Raw genomic sequence first — 22,065 nt, 5'->3', positions numbered from 1 at the left:
CAATGCGATGCATTTCACTCCAACGAAAAGTTGAAAAAGTTCAATAAATTCCATCCTCACGTCAGTTATGTGCAGCCGCACGTCTGTGGCACGCATTCAAAGCTGTCAATAAGTTTGGGCTATTTTGAGAGAATGTCTTAGTGAAGTAATGACGAATAAGTCAATTAAAGAAGATCAAAGACACTTGGCTCTTGTCTAGTCTGCTTTCGTGATTCGATCTTGGCCTGTGCCTTCTCCAGTTTTTTCTTGTTACTCTTTGTACCATGAAATTTCTGAGAGATCTTCTTATATGCTTCCTTCGTGGTCAGTTGGTTGCCCTTCTCATCTTTGTAAACTAGTTGCACATCTGGATTGTAATCCTCTAGTCTTTGATTCTGCACTTTGTTAACGTGGTAAGCTACTTGTTCATCTTCGTATTTCTTTATCTCTTCCAGTTCTTTGGCTGTGTAACTTGCATGATCAATATGCGTCTTTCCTGTGATACGTTTGCGTATCTCTTGCACCTGTTCACTATGGTCGAATGGTGCCGGTTTAGAAGTTGAACCGTCTTCTGATGGTTGTAGCACATTCTTATCTAGTAAGAAATTGAGTGTGGAAGCAAGACCGTTGTAAAAGTCTGGAGTGCCATTGGACGTCTTCGTAGCCATTTCAGCTGTCGGATTGGTTATCTCTGAAGGCTCAGAGCGCTTTGATTGATCGGAAGTTATAGTGGACTGCTGAAAGTCATCTTTCTCAACTAAGTTTGACTTCAAAGAGTCAAGGAAGGTAGCACCTTCGTCGATGATCATTCCCTTTGACATTTGAGCAATGTTAGCCTTTCTCTGCTCTCTCTCGAGCTTCTCTCTCTTAATTTCAGATGCTAGCACTTCTGGTTTTACAGGTCTTGACTCTAGTCTTGATTTCTTAGCCAATGGCATATAAAGGTCATCTTCCAGATCATCTGCGTCTTCATCCACGAGTTTGACGTGTTCTATTCGATTCGGTAATGCAATTCTCCCGTTCTTACTCCTGCCATTGGTATGGTTCTTTTTCCTCTTCTTTATTGTCACCGTTTTGTAATCACCAATGTCAGATTCGTCCGAATCATTGCTATGGAAAGTCACCTTGACTTTGCCGCTTTCATCTTCAAAAGGCTTGTTGAGTTCGAACTCTTTCGAAAGGTTTGTTTCGGCCCCAACAAGTAATACTGAGCTGCTTTCTTCTTCCTCATCTGCTTCTATATCTGCACTCGAGACATGTAGCTTTTTTCTTAGTCGTTTTCTATCCCGATTCATTTTTCTCAGTTCCACTCTCTTGGCATCTTCATTGTCATGAACCAGGTTCTCATTTTCAAGGACGTCCTCATCCTCTGCATGTATATCATTTTCCTTCAAAGTCAAGATCATACCTTTTCCGCTAGCGACTTCTGGCATCTTATGCGAGACTCTCAAAAGTGGCATCTCATCTTCTTCCACATCATAAGTAATCTTGACTGCTTTCTTAGCACTCTTATTTTTTCCAATCTGATCGAGCCAATCCTTTCTGGTGTCGTCCTTTCTTTCTCCTTGTAGAGATATAGGCCCTCGCAATTGTGTTAACTTCTTCCTCAACATCTGAATTTTATCATCCTGTATAAAGTGTGAGCTTCTTCCTTCCAACCCAGCAGCAGGTGCGACTTTGTCTGCAGCTTGTCTTTCAACATATCGCTTGTCTTCTTTTGCTGGTATGGGCCTTAGGCCAAGGCTGAGACGAACCTTGTTGGTCTCCTCTAATGAAAGAGAGATTTCATCTGACATCTAGCTGATACGCGATCTCACACTCATACTACCCAGTGTCTTTTGCTCTTTTGTTAGGCGTTTCATATCAAGCGCGACAACTCATCGCACGAGCGAAAGTTTGATGAAGAACTAGATACATAGAAACATCAACAAAGAACAATTAAATGTCAAAATGATCACATAGACTTCTTATCGTATACATAATAATATCTAGACTGATGTGGTTTTTTGGTTTCTCAGGGAGGATATTCTATTTTACAGAGTTTGAACTTTCAGAGTTCGAATTAATGGAGTGACAGATCAATTATTTCTTCTCCTTCTTGGACTTTTTGTCTTTCTTCTCCTTTTTATCCTTCTTCTCCTTCTTGTCCTTCTTAGACTTCTTGGACTCTTTGCTGTCTTCGTCTTCTCTCTTTCTCTTCTTGTCCTTCTTTTCCTTCTTCTTCTCCTTCTTAGCCTTTTTCTCGTCCTCTTCCTCTTCCTCTTCTTCATCATCTGAATCAGCTTCTTCCACTGGCGCAGCATCAGCATCAGCATTGTAAGCTCTAGCTTCGGTGATTTCCACCTTCTTGGCGTCACGCACAACCTTTGGCGTTGTCCTTAAATCTCTACCCTCCAATTGTGATAGTCTGTTTTCGACCTTAGCTCTAGAGTCTAGACCAATGTCACCAGAGTCGTCTCTGTCTTCGGCTAGGGCGTCATAACGTAGAGAGACGGCAGCCTTGGCGGCCAAAACTCTGGCAATCTTACCCTTGTTCTTACCGGTAGCTTGGCCGACCAAAGAAGCGTGGTAAAGCAAACCGTATTTTGGAGTATCGTGCTTAGTCTTTAGAGCTCTGAACAAAGCCTTCTCTGCACCCAAGATTTGAATGGTGGAGGCAGGAGACTTGGCCAAAGATATCAAGGAACCAGAATGAGCAATCAATCTGGCACCGACCAATTCACCGACCAATTGAGTCAAATTTGGTGCAATGGCCTTCATTCTGGCAGATAGATAGTTGGATAGTTGTTCTCTGTAAGAAGCAAAATCAACGATTTGTTCTGCCAAACACTTGATGTTGTCCAAATCAACTTGAGTAATTTCAGTACCCATGGAAACTTCAGCTGCAGTCTTTACACGTTCTTCAATTTCTTCTGGTAGAATAGAGCTCATATCGGTTTCGGAAGCCTTAGATCTGACACCAATGGACAAAATAATTCTAGCATAAGCAACAGAGTCGGTCACAATCTTGGCCAACTCTGGGAAATGCCAACCGTACCATTCCTTACATCTCATAGCATAAGTGTTAAGTTCCTTGTCCAAATCGTCTAGCAAAGCGATGGCCTGGATAATCATAACATCAACTTTGTCTGCAGAGAACTTCAATTTATGACGGCCAATGGAATGTGCCAAACCTAGAGACATCTTACTCAAATCACCATCGGTCAAACCAGGCAACAAATCTGGTAAGTATTCCTTAACGGCTCTGTAGATATCCAAAGTAACTGCATCGGAAATGACGTTGAAGTTCAAACCCAACTTATTGATAGCATTGGCCAATTTGGTCTCACTAACGATCAAAGTGGATTTCTTGTCCTTCTTAATGTCTTCCAACAAATTTTGCAATTGAGGAGAGACTTTACCTTCAATGATAGCGGAGGCTTCTTCTAAAGCATTGGCGGCCGAGTTGAACTTGGAAAAAGCAGCAATCTTGAATTCTTTCAAGACTTTGTCAGATGAATCCAAGTCCTGGATCAACTTGGTAGACTTGTAAATCTTCTTATCAGAAGCCTTCAAGAGAGCGTAACCAGCAGAGGTTTCAGTTAGAACGTAAGCCATGATGAATCCTATGCCCCTCAGAAACTAACAATCACTCAAAAGATCGTAATTTTAACGTCAGTAGCCTTTAACTAGGTATATATTTTGAGAATATACTTGAAGACTTTTAATTTTTCATTGAAAATTTTCGATGAGCTGGAAAATTTTCGTCGTGTTTCTTTTTTCCGCTCGAGATGAGCCAATGAAAGTCACGTGTTGGCGTACTCTTGAGAATATAACCATTAACTTGATCTTAGTTTATACATGTAAGGTTCAAAATTGAACATTCTATACTATCTTGGATATTGACTTGACTTGACTTGTGGGCTTGCAGCCCTTCTATTTCTTGAAAACGCGAATGACACAGTTAAGGAAGATTGATGACAGGACTGGTATGGTAAAATTATCATCCCAATTGAATAGATCAATGCCTTCGCTTAAAGCTGCTACTAGACCACCCAACCAGGACAAAGTACCGAGGCTTAATCTGCTGGTTTCTGGGGACCAAGCGATCTCGCCCGGTTTGTTAAACTGGGCATATTTGGGTACAAAGTAACCGTAAAACATGAAGCATGTGACGACACCAACGCAGAATGCCGCTAGTGAGCCTGCTAGGGACTTGTTACGTGCGATCTTGGGTGTTAGATAACCGTACTTTCTGCCGATCGTGGAAGCAGCAGTGTCAGACCAACTCAATAGGAACAAGGAGATTAAAGCCACGTCCTTGGTGAAGAGAGAGAAGGGGAAAATTAACCCTAACAAATACCATAGAACACCATTGTAAGTGTGGATCTCTTTCCTTCTCATCAGAGCCCCAACGGTACGGCAATAAAGTTTATTGAAGAAATTCCATCTCAACCTGATAAGATCTAAAATAAGCAAAATGATGAAACCAACGATCAATGGCCATTTAACCTTCTTGTAATCAATATTTTGCGTGTAAAGATACAGTGTGAGAAACCCTATTGAAGAATGTAGTACTTTACGCGGAACTTCATGTTTAGTAATAAAATCACCGAACCATTCATGCGATTTCAAATGAATCTCGGTCAAAGGTACATGCAAATCCCAATCTATATCGACTTCTTTATTATCATCATTAGATTCGACCTTGTTGTTTCTTTTCCGCAGTTGTGTAGGTTCTTCATGTTGCACACCACTTGTACTCGGTATTGAGCTATCCTCTTGCACCATAGTCAGCCGAGCAGATTAACTTAATATTCCTTAACGCTTTAAGAGACTCGCAGTAATTCTCAACCACTTCTGTTGACTAGATCGATCTGATCTGATGATGATTACCTGTCCTCCTCATAACGGGTCTCATATCCTGCCTCTTACCCGGATTCTAAAGCTCAGCTAACAAACATAAGCCATACTAACCGTCCCAACCGTACTAATACTCAAACTTCGAGCTGTAGTTGTGTTCAGGTTTGTTTGTTAAAATCTACAAAACGGATTATACAGATCTGTATTAGATAGAGTAAAACTAACTTGCTTAGTAGAAAGTGGATGGTCTCTTGTAAGAGAAAGTCTTGGCAGATTTTTGGACTCTGTGTGGCAATGGGAATTTCAAGTCCTTGGTCAAGAATTGTCTGACGTATTGTCTCTTGACATCAGCGGTCTTTTCAATTTCAGCAACCTTCAAGATGTGGATGGATCTAAATCTAGCTCTGTGTCTAGCGGCCATGTCCTGGTACAAAGTTTCAATGGCAGCAACTCTGCTGACGTCTCTGATTTCCTTGTACATGTTGTGAGTACCGGATCTGGAGTCGTATCTGACCCAGACACTGAAGTTCTTAACCTTGGTTGGGTGAGCTTCGTGGATCTCGTTGACAGAGACAACTTCACCGGAAGCTCTCTTAACCTTGTGCAATTTTTGCAAGAAGTACCAGTAACGAGACTTGGCAACAACCTCATTTGGAGCAAAGATTCTCATTCTGAACAACTTTGGTTCTGGAACGGATTCAGTAGGCAAACGACGGCCAATAACCTGATATTCTCTTAGATGAGCCACTGTAATTTCGATTGTTAGTAAAAGGTATTCGGCAGGGCATATTGGATTATGGGGGGATAAACTATCAGACTCTTGTCCAGACTCAATCAACTCAAATCTTTTATAATCATTGCTAATCACATCTCATGGTATCGTTCTCACTGTCTCTCAATATCTTCCCCAATAAAACCAAAACGTATATGTCATTACTCACTTTTTTCGTTACTGTATTTCCTGAGTTATTAAGCAATAATAGGTAAACAAGATAATTGTCTTAAAGACTACCATCTTTCAATCGTTTTTTTTTGAAATTTGCCAAACTTTCCCACACTGTGTCTATGGGCGCTTCGCCAGGCTAGGCAGAGAGTCCTACGCTGGATTCCACCAGCTAGGCAGAGATTCCCACTACCAGTGGAGCGGATCGCGGTGCCATGCCAGACTAACCATTAGGCAAGGATCAGCCTGGTGCTAAGCTGGTGCTACGAAGACGCTAGGCAGACACTGCACGGGCCAGATTGGCGTCGACGAGCTCTTGCTCATTTTTTTCTACCGGACGAGACTATGGGTGACGCAGATATTTTTCATTGAAAAATGTTTGGATTTTACACCTCGTGGTGCACGGATAAAAGAAGGGAAGCAGTCACTGCAAATGTAAAATTCTAAGAGACCTTTCATGTAATTTTCTTATATCTATTGAACCTATATAATTTTCAAGCTAGGATTTGGGGAGAAGAGAGTTATCTAAGCGGCTACTTTCTCCTGTAATTGATTCTCGACTTCTCTAATTCTTTCTTGAAAATCTTCCACTGGATCTTGATTTGGTTTAAATCCTTGTGGTTTCTTCATAGCACGCTTGTTTTGCCATGGAGTTCTTTCCTTGATCGAATCAATAGTTTCTTTCCTAATTCTACCTAGCGCCATCTTGGTAGCATCCCAGCAGTGTTTTGCGTTCAAATTAGGTTGTTTATCTAAGGACTCATTGAAGACTTGGTTGATGTAAAGAGCGTAGTTACATGGAATCATTGTAACGTAAAAGACGTTGTTCCGAACCACTGGGTACGATCTGTGAACTAGGTTATGAGCCAAAGCTGCACTTCTATTGATTTCACAAGAATAACCCTCTTTTGGAACTGTTTCGCCTTCTGGGAAATATTTAACTGTCATCTTTTCAAAAACGTTGTTAATGGGGCCCGTAACTGGATCCAATGAACTTCTAACCAATGGTCTACCCTTTGTGTCATAAAATTTCTCATTGTAGTATTTCCTAAATTTCATCACTTGATTATGGCTTGGCTTATAGACGTTCTCATCAACAACTAAGACGGCCCTATCCTTAGCTTTCTTACCATAATCAACAGTAATATTGCAAGGATACATGGCTTCATCTCTCAGAGTACCATAAGTCTTGGTCTTGATAGAAGGTACAACCTTTTCAGTCAAGTTCAAACTTGAGTTAGCAACGTTATCGAAGAAATTGGTAACTGGTAAAGCTAATTGTAAAGGCTTGGATTCTAAAACCTGTTTAACGACAGGTTTAGTGTTTGCAATAACAACTCTTGCAATTGGAAGTTGATGCACGAAGGAACGGGTTTGTTGCACCAATGGATAAGACCTGAAATGGTCAATGGTCCTATGGGGAATTTTACGATCACCTTTAGTCATTTCAACAACTTCGTCTTTAATCTCTTCGACACGATCTGGCACTTCTTCTGGCAAGGATTCAGTGATACTATTATTTGGACGTTCCGAAGAAAGCAAGACGGGCTGATTTTTGGAATTAGAATTAGAATGCTTCCTATGGAACACTGACATCTTGTGATTCTCGAGGTAGCTAAATTCTTCCTGTCTGTGTTTCTAAAAGTAAGAAAAACACAAAATTAGTTTCCAAAAATGACAAACTCTAATGATACAAATGGATCCTTTTTATACATCTACCATTTCTTCTTGATTGCAATATATTGTATCTTTGATTTTGTGTCAATAATATTTGAATTATGGCGTCTGATTATAATTTTCTGGCGCGCACAGTAACTCCGTAGCTCCCGCAACCGCGTCGACATTTGAGCTTTTCAATACGCAACATCATCTAATTTGCTGGATGAATAGCCTTAGTTGATATCAAGAATCGAACACTTTTGAGAAATTCTCCTGTATTCACATATCTTTATGTCTAGCACCTGTTGCACGCTGAAGTAACGAGATACTCGCATACCGAGTGTTTCAGGTAGTTGTAAACTCCTTGTTACCTACTTGTATCAAGCTGATACACATTGATACGAAATCAACACGTAATGTCATTCGCTAGTGTGCCTCAAGCAAAAACTCCGGTTTCTCACAGGGCCCTAAATGCCAGCCATTAAAAGGTCACTCAATTACAGAGTGTGTTTCAAGTGATCCGAGATCATAGTTTTAATTTTCATTCTAAAGGGATGTTGGCTAGAGAATTCGCCACGGCCCATTATTGTTAGATAATGTATTTTCATCACTTTCCCGATTTGAATCCTATCGAGTTTTGTCCAAGCAGTTTCAGCCTCAAATGATTTTTCTCGGAAAAACTGATTCAAGTTTATAGACAAATCAAACAAGATTTCTTGAGGCAAGAGCCTTATCGATTTAAACATTTCTTGAGGTCAAGAGCCTCATCATTTCACAATTTTTGAGGTCTATGTAAGCGTGTCTGTTTTTCATTCTTCAAGTAGTTCAGTAAATGAAATGCCCCATATCGTTGAAACAGACAATTCGGTCTGGCCATTGGATGCCTCAAACGGCATCAAGCAAGTATGAGTATTGTCTGAGGCATCCAACCATTTGCTCACATTCTTTAGTTTTAACTCTTCGAGAAATTTTTTCGATCTTACTTCGTTCCCAAATGGGCAACCTAAAAACAAAGCTCGCTTTCCTTATAGAGACAATCAAGAATTTCAAAAGACTCTTGTTGTATCTGGGTGCCAAGAAGCTCGCATGAAGTTAATAGTTTCCCGTACTCAAATTAGGCAAAAATTCCTATGAGGGTAGTTAATTGCGCGTATTTTGCCCATTAAGATTCCATCAGGCACGAGTCAACTGGCTTCTGGATGCCTGCCCAATAAGGAAATGTTTTTGAGAATCAGCGCAGATCTCATTGGTTTCAAATGGGTTGAACGCAGAAATGGACGTGGGGCGTTGGCTACCCAGGTGATATTTCATTTCTCGAGGCAGTCGGAAATGTAAACATAAACATACCCTGGATACCATGACTTGGATCAAAATTGATCATCGGGGTCGCTGATTATCATCAGTGAAAAAAAAAACCAAAATAACAGCGTTCATCTGGTCACATAAAAGAGGCTTGAAATCTTTAGTGATTCTGTACTTTTAATGGAATACTAGTGGCGAAAATTAATTAGAATAAAATCTGAACACTGGTGTGTAAAATGGCAACTGATCAGGCGTGCTTCTCAACGCCCACCAGAAACAATATTAATTCAATACCAGGCACGCCGAATAAACGAGATAGAAGCTGCTTGGAGATTGATATAAATGTGACACCTTCTAAAGCTCCACGTTTGATGCAACCTGTAGCGAAATCGAAGCTAGAAGCGCTCAGGATGCGATCGCTTATTTCCCGTGCTGGTCACGATCACGAAGAAATGAGCCCCACTGATAGCGACCTTTCGTCATATTCGGATACGGGATCCATAAGTCCCTTGAGCGATGCATCGTCGCTTCCTTCATCATCGCCAGAGATGGGCTACCTCGATGTTTTCCATACTAAATCTGTACTAACCAAAGAAACTATTGAATTGAACAGAATAATAGCGGCCACAATGAGGCATGAACCTTGTCACCGGCAAAAATCCCCGCCACGGCCGATACTTACGTCGAATTCCAAGACTTTGAACCTACTGGTGAGCTCTTCGCGCGGGTCGCTGGAAGATGCGACCATCTATGCTACAGAAATCAATGCCATTACAGCAAGTTCCGATGGGAGCAAAATACCGATGGTGAAGAACGTATGTGAGAGAGTGACTATCCCTGTGAATCCCTCGATCAAACGTAAGCACAAGTTGTTGAAAGAAGCGCTGTTGGGCGGAGATTACAATGTCAATGAAGCGGAATCTGAAATCCCAGATGCCGCACTGATCGAAGGGTTTGAGTTTAAGAGTGCGCATGCGAGGTCGGGAACCAAGAAGCAACTCAAAAAGATTAGGTGGGCTGATGAGCTCATTGTTTGATGCGTGTATTATATATCATAGAGTATTTTTCTTCAGAATAATGAGAGTATGATCTATGTCTATTTTGGTAAACATTCGTCGGCATTACAATTAGCCGCACGGTCAACCAGGCAACGATCACCACGAGCCGTGGAGCCATAGGCACTGGGGGAAGGATCCTGAACCGTTGAAGAGGCAGATTCCTCCTCCGAGATATCAGGAGTGCCTCCCGCCATGAGAGAGAATCTTCTCGAGGCATCCTCGCTCACGTCTCCGGAAACAAACTCGGGTTGCACGGTAGCAGAGTGGATACCGTGATTGTGGAAGATACTTCTGATGGACTTGGCAATGGTAGAGAACTGAGCTGGAGTCGAATCGATTTGCACGTGCAGAGAAGCAATAAAGAAGGACTCGGTCAAGTTCCAGATGTGGAAGTCGTGCACAGATCTGACACCAGGCACGCTCAGCACTTCTCTTTGAACCGCATCTGCAGAGATCGTAGAGGGAGTAGCCTGTAGCAGGATCCTGGAGCATTTACGCGATAATGGGATCGCAGAGGAGAAGATGATTACTGTAATTACCAATGAGACAACAGGGTCACAGTAGAACTTCCAAGAATAATCAGTCTTCCAGATAAACAGAGCAGCAACGATGACACCGACATTACCTAGTGCATCACCGAGCACATGCAAGAAAACGCCGTGCATGTTCAAAGATCTTACCGCCTTCTTACTCTTCTTCTTAAGCGCATTATCACCTTTCTTTGCACCTAGCAACGCAGTACCTTCGTTTGAAAAACGCTCGACCACAGCCTGTGGCCAAACTTCATGAATATTAGTGCTGGAATGATCGATAGAAGCCCTGCTGTCCTCAGAACCATCTGCGGACTGGTAGAAATGGGAATGAGAGTGACCAGCGGCTTCCTCGTCATGCTCACCAGATCCACCGTGCGAATGGCCATGAGAGTGCCCATGATCGTGGAAGAGGACGAGTCCAACCAAGTTGGAAAGCAAACCTGCGATACCCACGTACATAACCAACTTTGGATTCTCAATCACTGGAGGACTGATCAATCTTTGCAAAGCTTCAATCAGAATGGTAAAACACAACGCAATCAAAAACACAGCGTTTATAAGTGCACCCAAAATCTCTGCTCTTTTCCAACCGTAGGTATAAGAAGCATCAGGGTTTCTGTTCTTAGCAACATCGACAGCCCACAATGCAACTAACAAAGATATAATATCATTCAGCATATGGAAAGAGTCTGCAATCAGCGCCAGCGAATGCGACATATACCCGATGATTAGCTCCAGCAAGAAGAAAACACTATCAAGTGCCAGCAAAGAGCAAATCCTAATCTCCTTACCACTCAACTTCATCCTGTTTGATTGAGATAGACGTCTGAGTTGGCCTAATACTGGTGTTGTGAAAGAATAAACTTGTTGTTGTACTGGTCTAAAATTTTCTTACAAATGAGATTGTATTGTGGAAACGGAGTCATCGATTAGCCCTAGTCTTGGCATCGAGCCCTAAATACTTAACCCTAGGGTTTAGCCCTGATAAAAGAAGATGTGCCCTACTGGGCAGCCCTAACCAAGCCCTGTTTCGAAGAATCGGAGTTGCCAAGAGTCTAGAACCGCCCGCCCTGCGCCACCAGCGAACAACGGCTTGGCACCTTTCTTTTTTCTTTTGACTTGCCCCAAAGGGTAAAGTTCTGGCCAGGCACCCCCAGGCAACATAAAAGAAACGACATTATAGTGAGCGCCCGGATCAATTATCCCGATCTGGTAAGCTTAGTGGGTCCCGACCTGCTAAAAGACGTCAAACTACTCGGTAAAGTTAAAGTAAAGTCGTCGTCGTCGTCGTCGAGATCGGTGTCAGAATTTTCAGTTGGACACATATTGAATCGTATATAAAAATGTGGATTCGATACCATCAAACATTCCTATGATTTTGTATCAAATTTTATTTTCTATTGTTCTCTTGAAAATCTCCATCAAAGACTAGTTGATCGCATAATAATAAGATACCCAACCAAGAGTTTATACTCGGTCATTCATTCATTCATACCAACTAAATTCTTCCTTTATTATTATTATATTACATTCTTTTCACAATGTTCGCCGATAATCAATCTTTATTCGCTTTATTTTCCGTATTCGGCCTAATAGGATCTGTTTCTGGTGCTCCAGCTGCCGTGCCAGATGGTGGACAATTACACCATGATCACGCTGCTAAGCGTGGTGGTACTTGTTCTTTCCCTTCGCACGATGGTATGGTTGCAGTTCAGAAAAACGGTCAAAATGGTGGTTGGGCTATGCACAGTGATCAACAATGTTCGTATGGTACTTGGTGTCCATATGCCTGTGAACCAGGTCAATTGATGGGTCAATGGGATACTAGTGTTACCTCTTATAGTTATCCTGGTTCTCAGTACGGTGGTTTGTACTGTGACTCCAATGGTGACTTGAAGACTCCAGATGACAGTAAACCATACTGTTACGATGGTGCAGGTACTGTTGTTGCAAAGAACAGTGCTGGTTCCGATGTCGCCTTTTGTCAAACTGTGCTACCTGGTAACGAGGAAATGTTGATCCCAACCAATGTCGGGTCTGGATCATCGCAGACCTTGGCCGTTCCAGGTCCAGATTACTTTGCTGGTACCGCTGCACACTACTATGTGAACCCACCTGGTGTCAGTGTCTCTGACGGTTGTCAATGGGGTAGTGATTCCAAGCCTTATGGTAACTGGTCTCCATACGTTGCTGGTGCCAATCAACAGTCTGATGGTTCCACTTTTGCCAAGATTGGTTGGAATCCTATCTATTTGGATAGCGGTTTCAAAAATACTAAACCATCTTTTGGTATCAAGATCACTTGTGATGATGAGTCCAACTGTTCTGGTTTGCCATGTTCCATCGATCCTAGTAAGAACGATGTGAATTCTGTTTCCAGTTCTACTAGTTCTTCCGGTGCAGGCAATGGTAATTTCTGTGTTGTCACTGCTAGAAACGGCGCAAAGGCTAACATTGAAGTCTTCAGCGTTTAATCGCTTAACGTTTTTTTATTTGAGTTCTTTACGGGTTTTGTTTACATTTAGGGTTTTTATATAGATTTTCAAAGATACCATTTTTCAGTTATATTCAAAACTATTATCACTATTAAGCATTACACAACGTAGGAAATTTTAGCATTAGGTATGAACCGAACGATTTAAGACGAAAACATTAGATGATCAGTAAGTTTGACCTGGTGTGACAGCGCGTTCTTCTGGAACGTCTGCCGCGGTTGAAGGGGCCGGTGCTCCATCGCCAGTCGTGGTAGTAGTAGTCACCGTGCGACCGGTAGTAACGGTTGGACCAGTAGTGGCTGGACCGGTTGCAGCACCTGTGGTATTGTTATGAGGCACAGCAGTTTCACCAGATTGTCTGATAGACGTTGGTCCTGAAGGTTTATCGTTATAAGCACCTTCCTCGTCACGCCTTGCGAATCCACCTCTCCAGCTAAATGATGGCCACTTACCGAAACGGCTGACGATGAAGAGCATGTAGGCAGGGTACACGCAGAACACAATCAGATCAAGGATACCGTAGAAAACAGCTTCCGAGTCTGGTTGAATCCTGTTACCACCTTCAGACACACCCCAACAGATGAAGTACAACCAAACAATGAGTAAGATGAGTCCCAACATGGCCCCATTGAATGCCCTGGTCCTGAGTGAGACAAATTGGCGGCGAATAATAATTCCTTGTAAAACGAGCATGCTGACAGCACCAAAAGTGAAATAACCCCACTTGTAACTGGACCTGATGAGCGCACCAACTAGCAGCGAGATGATCCAAAAGTATGAAGCAAAGGTTTGCACTAGCAAAGTGTGCATCGTATCCAGAACCGAAAAGGTATCATTTTGCAACACTGTGGTCGAAACACTCGACAACTCGAGTAAGTATAGAACCAATGGCCATGATAAAAACCAAGCGACGTATCTCGAATAGAAAATTTGTCTCACACCTGGCGTTAATCCAGTGACTGGGTTGTTCACCGTAACATGATTGAACTGTGCCTGGATACCAGTCCAACCCAAGTTTGAAGCATAGGTGAAGTAGAAGAAGAACATGAAGAACGAGATCAAGAAGGGAGCAGCCAACGCATAACGCGTAAGTGAGGCACTCTTCCTCTCAGCGACAAAGAACAGGATTGCATAGATGATTGTAGCCAATCCAAACACAGAAGTAACCGCCCATAGCCAGCTTGAACCTTCTCTCGTAATGTGATAGTCTAACCCAGTAGGTTGATTGACATTTACTGCCTGATTTCCTCCCGCCTTAAGATAGTAGACCATGTTAACTTGTTTGATGAGATCAAAGATGAAGACGAGAACCTGAGAGAAACAACTGGGAAACCTGGAAAATGCCCTCTTTTTATACCTTTTGCCGCTGTTGTTGCTCTCAAATAGCCGCCCTTTACCGCGTACCCCTAAGAGAAACTCCGCGAATTGCCGACAAGCTGCCAAGCTGGCTAGTTACAAGCTGCCATTACTAAGCTCTGATATTCAAGGCATTCAAGTCTATCACTTCTTAATGAGAATTAATCCTTCCTTGGAGCGGAAGTGGGCGGATATGCCTATGTAGTCTCTTTCAACGCTTGTCAGAGATGATTCTTTGGTTGTTTTGAGGCGTAGGAACAGCATCGAAAAGCGAAGTACATCATTATGACTTGGAATGACTAATTACGAGCAATCTTCTGCTATATTTCAATCTAGTAGTATTTTCGTGAAGGACAGGCGGGCGTAATGAGGCTTCATGTGGAATTATCTTTGAGTATGAGCTCTCTTATATTTTTATGTTTCTTCCCTGGGATCAAGAGCTAGTGTATTCCACACACTCTAACGAGTTATAAATTTAAAATAGGTTGGCACTTTGACTACAAATATTTCTCTTGCTTGTATATAACTTTTGAAACACGAACTAATATACGTTTTGTTGGTAAAAATGCATTTTGGCATGCAACTGTCTCCTGGGGTAGTTATATTCAATTAATAAGTTTGATTAGCTATTGATGATCTCGACTATACCTATATAGAACCATTCTTTAGTCGAGATGCATTTCTCTAGGACTGCTGGGTTGAAACTTCGCGATTATCACTATATACAGGTTTCATGAATCAAAGTAAGAAGATACCGCACCAATCTACTTCTTCCTCTGATTGTGCATTTGCTCAGGTGTGAGTTCGATAGGTGTTGCATTTTGCTTCTCCATCTCTTTCACAAACTGTTCCTTCTTGTAATCAACAACTCTCTTTTCCTTAAAATACTTAACCCAACTCTCGGCGCAAGAGCCACGAAATTTGTGCTCCTCATTGCCACATTGATCACCGATACTTTTCTGCTGTTTGGGATCCAGCGCATTCACTACACCTAACCCATCTAAACAATGGAAAAACCCATCACGAGCTTCCCAGCACTGCTGCCGCGATGATCTATCGGCGGGGCTATACTCCTTCTTACTAAACCAGCCCATCGTTAACTATCAACGATTGGTTATCAGTATCTAGTTAGTTAGCTGATCTTTAAAGGTCCCCAACGTTTCTCCCAACAACTTAACGTCGCGCAACACGAAGGGGAGGATCAGCAGGTATATAAAGGTAGAGGGCAAATCTTTTATAAACAAACAACACAATCCGGTTAGTCCGATTGAAGGTCAGATCTAAAAATGGCTTATACTGTTGCTGTTGGCAAGGCAGCCAATGCTCATGAAACTGAGCCCAGAAGAAATGTTTCTAACGCGAAGGCACCAGTTGTGCGTCCGCCAGGTTACAGTTGTGATACTGTTTATGAATTTGCTATGGAAGCATTCGGGAAAGGTGGAGATCGCCCAGGTATGGCTTGGAGAGAATTATTGGATGTGCATGAGGAGACTAAGATGGTGACCAAAAGAATTGATGGGAAGGAGCAACAAGTGGAAAAGAAATGGCAGTATTTTGAACTGAGTGAATACCGTCATAACAGTTATCGTGAACTTTCACAGATCATGCATGACTTGGGTCGTGGTTTGGTTGAGATCGGTGTTGAACCTGGTCAACAGGAAAAACTGCATATTTATGCTTCTACTTCTCACAAGTGGATGAAGATGTTTTTGGGGGCACAATCACAAAATATACCCGTTGTGACCGCTTATGATACTTTGGGGGAGAGCGGGCTGCTTCATTCCGTGGTGCAAACGGAGACCAGTGTCATGTTCACGGATAATCACCTGTTGCAGTCTTTGATTAGACCTTTGCAAAAGACCCCAAAGATGAAATACATCATTTACAATGAGCCAATTTCGGAGCAGGATCGTAGACATAATGGCCAAATTTACCAGGAGGCTTACAATGCGCTGAACAAGATCAAGGAAGTAAGGCCTGATATTCAGTTTTACAGTTTTGACGACATCTTGAAATTAGGTCGCGAAGCACGCGATAAGGTTCCTTTGAATCATCCAAAGGCTGATGACGTTTCGTGTATCATGTACACTTCGGGTTCCACTGGTGATCCCAAGGGTGTCGTGCTGACTCACGCTAACATCGTCGCTGGTGTTGGTGGTGTCTCAGACTGTGTTGGTAATATTATCGGTCAGAAAGATAGGATCATCGCCTTCTTGCCATTGGCGCACATCTTTGAGCTTGCGTTCGAGCTGATATCCTTCTACTGGGGTGGTGTGCTTGGTTATGCAACTGTGAAGACTTTGACTAGTAACTCGGTGCGTAATTGTCAAGGTGATTTGCAAGAATTCAAGCCTACCGTCATGGTTGGTGTCGCAGCCGTTTGGGAAACTGTGAGGAAGGGTATCCTAGCGCAAATCGCTAAGCTCCCCACCATGTCTCAGAAGATCTTTTGGACTGCGTACCACGCCAAGATTAAGATGAAACGTTTCCATATTCCAGGTGGTGACAGTCTTGGTAACTTAGTCTTCAAGAAGATTAAGCAAGCGACCGGTGGTGACTTGCGGTTTACTTTGAATGGTGGTTCGCCAATCAGTGTTGACGCCCAGGAATTCATCACTAACTTGATTTGCCCCATGTTGATCGGTTACGGTTTAACTGAAACTGTGGCCAATACTTGTGTCTTGCAACCTAACCGTTTCGAACTTGGCGTCGCTGGTGATCTAACCGGTGCTGTCACTGTGAAACTGGTCGACGTTGACGAGTTGGGATACCTGGCCAAGAACAACCAGGGTGAGATTTGGATCAAGGGTGCCTCTGTCATGGTCGAGTACTATAAGAACAAGGAAGAAACTGAAAAGGTCATGACCAAGGACGGTTGGTTCATGACTGGTGATATTGGTGAGTGGACCGCTAATGGTCATTTGAAAGTTATTGACAGAAAAAAGAACTTGGTCAAGACTCAGAACGGTGAATACATTGCTTTGGAGAAATTGGAGTCCGTTTACAGATCCAACCCCTACGTGCAAAATATATGTGTCTACGCTGATCAATCAAAAGTCAAACCAGTTGGTATCATCGTTCCAAACTTGGGCCCATTGGGAGAGTTGGCCAAAGAAGTCGGTGTTGCGAAGGACGCTGATGACGTCGAAAACCATCTCGATGATCCTAAATTACAAAAAGCCTTGCTCGACAGATTACTCAAGACAGGTAGATCTCAAGGTCTTGCTGGTATTGAGTTGTTAGAGGGCGTTGTATTGTTCCATGAAGAATGGACTCCTCAAAACGGTTTCGTCACATCTGCTCAAAAGTTGAAGAGAAAGGATATCCTCAATGAGGTTAAGGAACAGGTGGACAAGGTTTACGGTAATTAATAGTACTGTGTTGTGTAAGAAGTATAATTTTAATCAAGTTGTCATAATATCCCCCGTGTATGAAACTACATTCTATTATCCATAATCAATAGATGAGCGATTAAACGGGGTATTTAACTCTATGATTCACACAAAATATGTGCGACCTTTGAAACGAGATATATGTCCGCTTTTATGAGGTAAAATGGCACTGTCTTTAAGCTAATTCCCAGTGGCATACACCTTTTGGTTCGATAATTTCTCCAAGCAAATAAATCACGATGCTTTGCCAATCGCAAATTGCAGCTCTGCTAAGAATCGCAGAAGTTCACTCCTTTGTAGAATCCCTAGCGTAGCGGTCTCAACATCGCATTTTATGGGGGTGAAACATGCGATCTGCCAGGACCACCACAGAAAACCACTAACCGAACGGCGATTCAATGCGAAAAACTCGCAAAGAGACCATTCAGCAAGAAGAAAACCCTCTTCAATTAATAAAGAATTGAAATCTGGAATCAACAATGCAGACGTGACAATTTAATTCTTGAAATTATCGAAAGACATAAGCATAGGAAGAAACTTTAGGATATGAAAGTTTACTTCTCAAAAGCCGCAACAAAATCTCAGGATGTCTCAAAGGGGTCCATATTAGTGATCCATCAACGATACTTTGTTGAAACTGTTTCAAGATTAAAAGATTGTGAAAAGTCTGGCTTTATATTCAACTCATCGCGAAAGTGAAAAAAAATAAAAATATTCACACTCGAAGGGTAACAAATGAATGTCAATCTATAAGCTCATTAGGGCAAATTCGATGTTGATGAGTCCTGATTTGGCACCTTGAGTGAGATGAATGCTTCACTGAATAATCCCGAAACGACTGTATATGTTGGTAATATAGATCCCAAAGTTACAAAGGAAAATCTTTATGAACTGTTTGTACAAGTGAGCCCAATTGCCAATATACGATACCCCAAGGATAAAGTGTTACAGTTGCATCAAGGTTTTGCATTTGTGGAGTTTTATACACCTGAAGACTGCCAGTATGTGGTACAACTACTGAATAATACGGTTCAACTTTATGATCGATTCCTTAAAGTACGAAAGGCCAATGTGCAATCGAGTGGTTCCGATACAATCGATGTCACTATACAGCCAATCGCGAAGGTTTTCGTGAAGAATTTGGATCCTTCCATTGATGAGCCTCACCTTTCTAGATTATTTGGGAAGTTTGGGCCTTTGGCAAAAGGACCGGAGATATTCTATCTTTCTGATGGACAGCTTCGATGTGCGTACATTTATTTCAAAAATTATGATCATTCTGACCTGGCTCTCGCTACGCTGAATGGCCAGTTGGTTGTCAATAAGAAAGTTACAGTAGATTACGCATTCAAAGAAAATGGTAAGGGCAATGCCAAGTATGGCGAGGATGTAGATAGATTACTGAACAGAGAGGCCAGGAAACATGGCCTACTAAAATAATGTAGTACAACCTATATACTTCACGCTGAACACAAACCTCTGTCGTTGAGGTATGAGCCATATAAATTGTTCCATAAACGGCAGATTTGCTTTTCTGTCTGCAAATCCTCAGACTTGTTCTCGTCAACAATACATTTGATGTCATCCACAGATCTGTATTGCCAAGGTTTGCCCAATGGATGATCGGAGAAATGTATGTATTTAGCATTCTTAGTCAGTGCCGATATGTCTTTTGGAATCTCATTTCCACTGGTATCCAGTCTTTGAGTTCCCAAAATGTCATTTCTTAGGATGGAGTGTTGAGCATTGTCCCTGATTGAGCCTGAAAGTAAGCCGTACCTAGCATATGGTAGCACCATTACGCTGGGCACAAAATGTGATCTTATGCGACGGAAGAATTTGAACTGGGTGTGAAGGATTTTCCTCAAGTTGAAAATCTCATCGTTGATGACATCCCCGTCGTACTTTCCTGCCTTTTTCAGACTTTTTGGTAGGGAAGCCTCTATGCTTTCGAACATCTCTTTGGAAGGTTTTATCACCATAACGTTTGAGGCAAACTTGATCTTACCTGATTTCTCAGAGATGTGATGATCGAACAAAGACGCTAAGGAAAATTGAGCTCGTATCAAATCCTTGGCGACGTTCTTAGAGTCCAAATACAATGTCGGAGGCAAGCTCGGTAAGTAGTTGTAAATCAACTTCTTCCTTCTTATCCGGTCTTCCAACTTGTCAGTATATCTGGCTAAATTGTTTGGTAACTTCTCTACATTCTTCACTTCACGGCAAGCTTCGTCCAAATCTTTCTCAGAGAGGTACCAATATGACACTGGAGCCGCAAACTTAATATAATCCGGTAAGAAGAACAACTCGTCTAGGTTGTCATTCAAAATGGCATCATTATCCAAGAAAATAACACGTTCGTATTCTGTTTGATTGAAAACAAGAAGTTTTGTCATACTTTGTGACCATTGAGTTGTATCGGATGGTTTGTTAATGCTGTCAATGTATTTGATTACTACCTGGCCTTTCCCAGCTTCTTCTAGTTGACTAACCATCTTCTTCACTTGCTGGTAGTCTGGCGAAGTCTCTGCTTCGACAAGATGTTTGGATAGCAACAACAACAATTGAGCTTTGCTGCCTAGCTCCCGCAATGATTCGAACATGATGAGTGTGTTGCACAGATAGTTCGCATCCGTTGCATAGTTAACGTAGGCATACTGTGACCAATCAATGGCTTTCCCATTCTTCTTTTCAGCAGCTGCTAGCCTAGTCTTGTAAAGAAAGTCAATTGTTTCTTCAGGAATCTGCTTAATAGCTAATGGGTTATAGAGGGCATCCAATCCATCCTTTTTCTGTTCAAAGTATGTTTTGAAGTATTTGATCTCTTTGTTGAGCTGCGATTGCACAACGGCTCTAACCGTACATGAGATGACCACCACCCCTAATAGAACTGCTACCACAAATCTATACTTCCTCTTTAGCATCGGGATGTGCGCTTTTGTCATGTATATAGTATGAGATGAAGTAAATCAAGAACCAGTGAATAAAAAGCGCACTATGATCGGAGAAATTCACCTTTACGTGATGATCAAGATTTTGATCTTGAGCCCCTATTGAGCTGCCTAATTAGCTGGCGACAACACAGAATGAGCGTTCAGCTCTGCCTGGTCGAGTTTCCCTCTTACTTGCAGCGATGCGTCAGCATAATTCTGCATTGCAGATCACCCAGCACTTGGAATTTGCTAGGTACTCAGAGAAAGGATTAAGTTCACGACGTTGATACTGGCTTGATGAGTAAAGCAACCAAGAGGAGAGTTGACCTGAGCTTCAAATTTTATCAATTTTCCTGAGGTTCAATTGCTGTTCATCGCGCAGCCCTACATAAGATCTTTTCAACTTAAGCCTAGTATCAAGGCACAAAAATTGGGGGAAATCAGACTAATTGACTTGTTGAGTATGGGTCTGTTTGCAAAGAAGCAGAAGGATAGTACGCCACCTATTGAGAAGAAAGATCTTATCTACTGTGACAAGATTTTCACCGAACCTCCAAAGAACTATGGTAAGCCTAAACCGCTCAGCAAGATTACTGAAGAACAATTCGAGAAGTATACTGCTGTTTTGACGCATTTCCAAGATAAGTCATTACAGTTGCCGGTGAATACTTCGACTCATGATGAGAAAAGACCTTTGAATGCTGAAGAAAAGCGCTGGCTAACAAGAGAATGTCTTTTGCGGTACTTAAGAGCTACTAAGTGGGATGTAAATAAAGCTATCGAGGGCCTGACAGCGACTTTAACGTGGAGGAGAGAGGTGGGACTTTCTAGTGGAGGTGTGAATGCCAAGCCTTTAACGCAGGATGTGACCTCTGTGGAAAATGAGACTGGGAAGCAGATCGTTTTGGGGTTTGATATTAATCGAAGGCCCTTATTCTACTTGAAAAATGGCCGTCAAAATACAGAACCATCTTTTAGACAGGTTCAACATCTTATATTCATGATGGAGTCTGCTGTGACTATAGCGCCTCAAGGTGTGGAGACTATCACAGTGCTCATCGATTTTAAAAATTACAAGGAACCAGGAATCATTTCAGATAAAATGCCTCCACTATCTATTTCCAAACTTTGCCTGAACGTTATGCAAAACCACTATCCCGAGAGATTAGGTAAGTGTGTTCTGGTCAACATACCTTGGTTTGCTTGGGCTTTCCTCAAGATGATGCATCCATTTTTAGATCCGCGCACCAGGGAGAAGGCTATATTTGACGAGCCATTCGAAAACCATATAGAGCCGTCGCAATTAGAAGCAATTTACAACGGTAAGCTTGATTTCAAGTATAAGCATGATGTTTACTGGCCCGATTTCTGCAATAAGGTCGATGAGATAAAGACTACAGAATTTAACAGATTCCTCAAGTTTGGTGGTGTCGTAGGCTTAAGTGAGTTCGATCTGAAAGGAAAGCATGATGATATCACATATCCTGTAGACTTCAAAAACGTCTAGTAGCAAAATAGAGAGTTTTATGTATCTCCTTAAGGCATTTTGATAGATGGCTGTAAAAGTCAGCTA

At 42.1% G+C, this 22,065-nt stretch overlaps 14 protein-coding genes across 14 annotated transcripts; 5 read left to right on the top strand and 9 right to left on the bottom strand.

Annotated features, from left to right (window-relative positions):
• Positions 1 to 164: 164 nt before the first annotated feature.
• On the bottom strand, positions 165 to 1,775 carry SNU66 (U4/U6-U5 snRNP complex subunit SNU66; the record flags this gene model as incomplete). Its single annotated transcript, XM_003679404.1, has 1 exon — positions 165 to 1,775. The coding sequence occupies one exon, from the start codon at positions 1,773 to 1,775 to the stop codon at positions 165 to 167; it is 1,611 nt and encodes a 536-aa protein (XP_003679452.1).
• A 286-nt stretch (positions 1,776 to 2,061) lies between these two features.
• Positions 2,062 to 3,576, bottom strand: NOP58 (RNA-processing protein NOP58; the record flags this gene model as incomplete). Its single annotated transcript, XM_003679403.1, has 1 exon — positions 2,062 to 3,576. One exon carries the CDS (start codon positions 3,574 to 3,576, stop codon positions 2,062 to 2,064), a length of 1,515 nt encoding a protein of 504 aa, XP_003679451.1.
• Positions 3,577 to 3,894: 318 nt separating this feature from the next.
• On the bottom strand, positions 3,895 to 4,749 carry DGK1 (diacylglycerol kinase; the record flags this gene model as incomplete). The annotated part of the gene is made up of 1 exon (XM_003679402.1): positions 3,895 to 4,749. The coding sequence occupies one exon, from the start codon at positions 4,747 to 4,749 to the stop codon at positions 3,895 to 3,897; it is 855 nt and encodes a 284-aa protein (XP_003679450.1).
• A 301-nt stretch (positions 4,750 to 5,050) lies between these two features.
• On the bottom strand, positions 5,051 to 5,880 carry RPL20B (60S ribosomal protein eL20; the record flags this gene model as incomplete). The annotated part of the gene is made up of 2 exons (XM_003679401.1): positions 5,051 to 5,568; position 5,880. Coding segments are annotated over 2 exons (519 nt in total).
• Positions 5,881 to 6,289: 409 nt separating this feature from the next.
• On the bottom strand, positions 6,290 to 7,360 carry SPS4 (Sps4p; the record flags this gene model as incomplete). Its single annotated transcript, XM_003679400.1, has 1 exon — positions 6,290 to 7,360. The coding sequence occupies one exon, from the start codon at positions 7,358 to 7,360 to the stop codon at positions 6,290 to 6,292; it is 1,071 nt and encodes a 356-aa protein (XP_003679448.1).
• Positions 7,361 to 8,961: 1,601 nt separating this feature from the next.
• On the top strand, positions 8,962 to 9,762 carry SFG1 (Sfg1p; the record flags this gene model as incomplete). Its single annotated transcript, XM_003679399.1, has 1 exon — positions 8,962 to 9,762. One exon carries the CDS (start codon positions 8,962 to 8,964, stop codon positions 9,760 to 9,762), a length of 801 nt encoding a protein of 266 aa, XP_003679447.1.
• A 59-nt stretch (positions 9,763 to 9,821) lies between these two features.
• TDEL0B01060 (cation diffusion facilitator family transporter) lies at positions 9,822 to 11,120 on the bottom strand (the record flags this gene model as incomplete). The annotated part of the gene is made up of 1 exon (XM_003679398.1): positions 9,822 to 11,120. The coding sequence occupies one exon, from the start codon at positions 11,118 to 11,120 to the stop codon at positions 9,822 to 9,824; it is 1,299 nt and encodes a 432-aa protein (XP_003679446.1).
• A 737-nt stretch (positions 11,121 to 11,857) lies between these two features.
• On the top strand, positions 11,858 to 12,790 carry TDEL0B01050 (uncharacterized protein; the record flags this gene model as incomplete). Its single annotated transcript, XM_003679397.1, has 1 exon — positions 11,858 to 12,790. The coding sequence occupies one exon, from the start codon at positions 11,858 to 11,860 to the stop codon at positions 12,788 to 12,790; it is 933 nt and encodes a 310-aa protein (XP_003679445.1).
• A 186-nt stretch (positions 12,791 to 12,976) lies between these two features.
• On the bottom strand, positions 12,977 to 14,083 carry HSP30 (Hsp30p; the record flags this gene model as incomplete). Its single annotated transcript, XM_003679396.1, has 1 exon — positions 12,977 to 14,083. One exon carries the CDS (start codon positions 14,081 to 14,083, stop codon positions 12,977 to 12,979), a length of 1,107 nt encoding a protein of 368 aa, XP_003679444.1.
• An 848-nt stretch (positions 14,084 to 14,931) lies between these two features.
• On the bottom strand, positions 14,932 to 15,261 carry COA6 (Coa6p; the record flags this gene model as incomplete). Its single annotated transcript, XM_003679395.1, has 1 exon — positions 14,932 to 15,261. One exon carries the CDS (start codon positions 15,259 to 15,261, stop codon positions 14,932 to 14,934), a length of 330 nt encoding a protein of 109 aa, XP_003679443.1.
• A 192-nt stretch (positions 15,262 to 15,453) lies between these two features.
• FAA1 (long-chain fatty acid-CoA ligase FAA1) lies at positions 15,454 to 17,538 on the top strand (the record flags this gene model as incomplete). Its single annotated transcript, XM_003679394.1, has 1 exon — positions 15,454 to 17,538. One exon carries the CDS (start codon positions 15,454 to 15,456, stop codon positions 17,536 to 17,538), a length of 2,085 nt encoding a protein of 694 aa, XP_003679442.1.
• Positions 17,539 to 18,366: 828 nt separating this feature from the next.
• On the top strand, positions 18,367 to 18,999 carry HSH49 (U2 snRNP complex subunit HSH49; the record flags this gene model as incomplete). The annotated part of the gene is made up of 1 exon (XM_003679393.1): positions 18,367 to 18,999. The coding sequence occupies one exon, from the start codon at positions 18,367 to 18,369 to the stop codon at positions 18,997 to 18,999; it is 633 nt and encodes a 210-aa protein (XP_003679441.1).
• A 20-nt stretch (positions 19,000 to 19,019) lies between these two features.
• On the bottom strand, positions 19,020 to 20,504 carry GNT1 (glucose N-acetyltransferase; the record flags this gene model as incomplete). The annotated part of the gene is made up of 1 exon (XM_003679392.1): positions 19,020 to 20,504. One exon carries the CDS (start codon positions 20,502 to 20,504, stop codon positions 19,020 to 19,022), a length of 1,485 nt encoding a protein of 494 aa, XP_003679440.1.
• A 451-nt stretch (positions 20,505 to 20,955) lies between these two features.
• PDR17 (phosphatidylinositol transporter) lies at positions 20,956 to 21,999 on the top strand (the record flags this gene model as incomplete). Its single annotated transcript, XM_003679391.1, has 1 exon — positions 20,956 to 21,999. The coding sequence occupies one exon, from the start codon at positions 20,956 to 20,958 to the stop codon at positions 21,997 to 21,999; it is 1,044 nt and encodes a 347-aa protein (XP_003679439.1).
• Positions 22,000 to 22,065: the final 66 nt, after the last annotated feature.

The sequence above is a fragment of the Torulaspora delbrueckii genome, chromosome 2 (assembly GCF_000243375.1).
Source record: "Torulaspora delbrueckii CBS 1146 chromosome 2, complete genome".
In the NCBI taxonomy this organism is placed as follows: Eukaryota; Fungi; Ascomycota; class Saccharomycetes; order Saccharomycetales; family Saccharomycetaceae; genus Torulaspora; species Torulaspora delbrueckii.
Note: the sequence above shows the minus strand (reverse complement) of the source record. Positions and strands in the feature narration are given on the sequence as shown.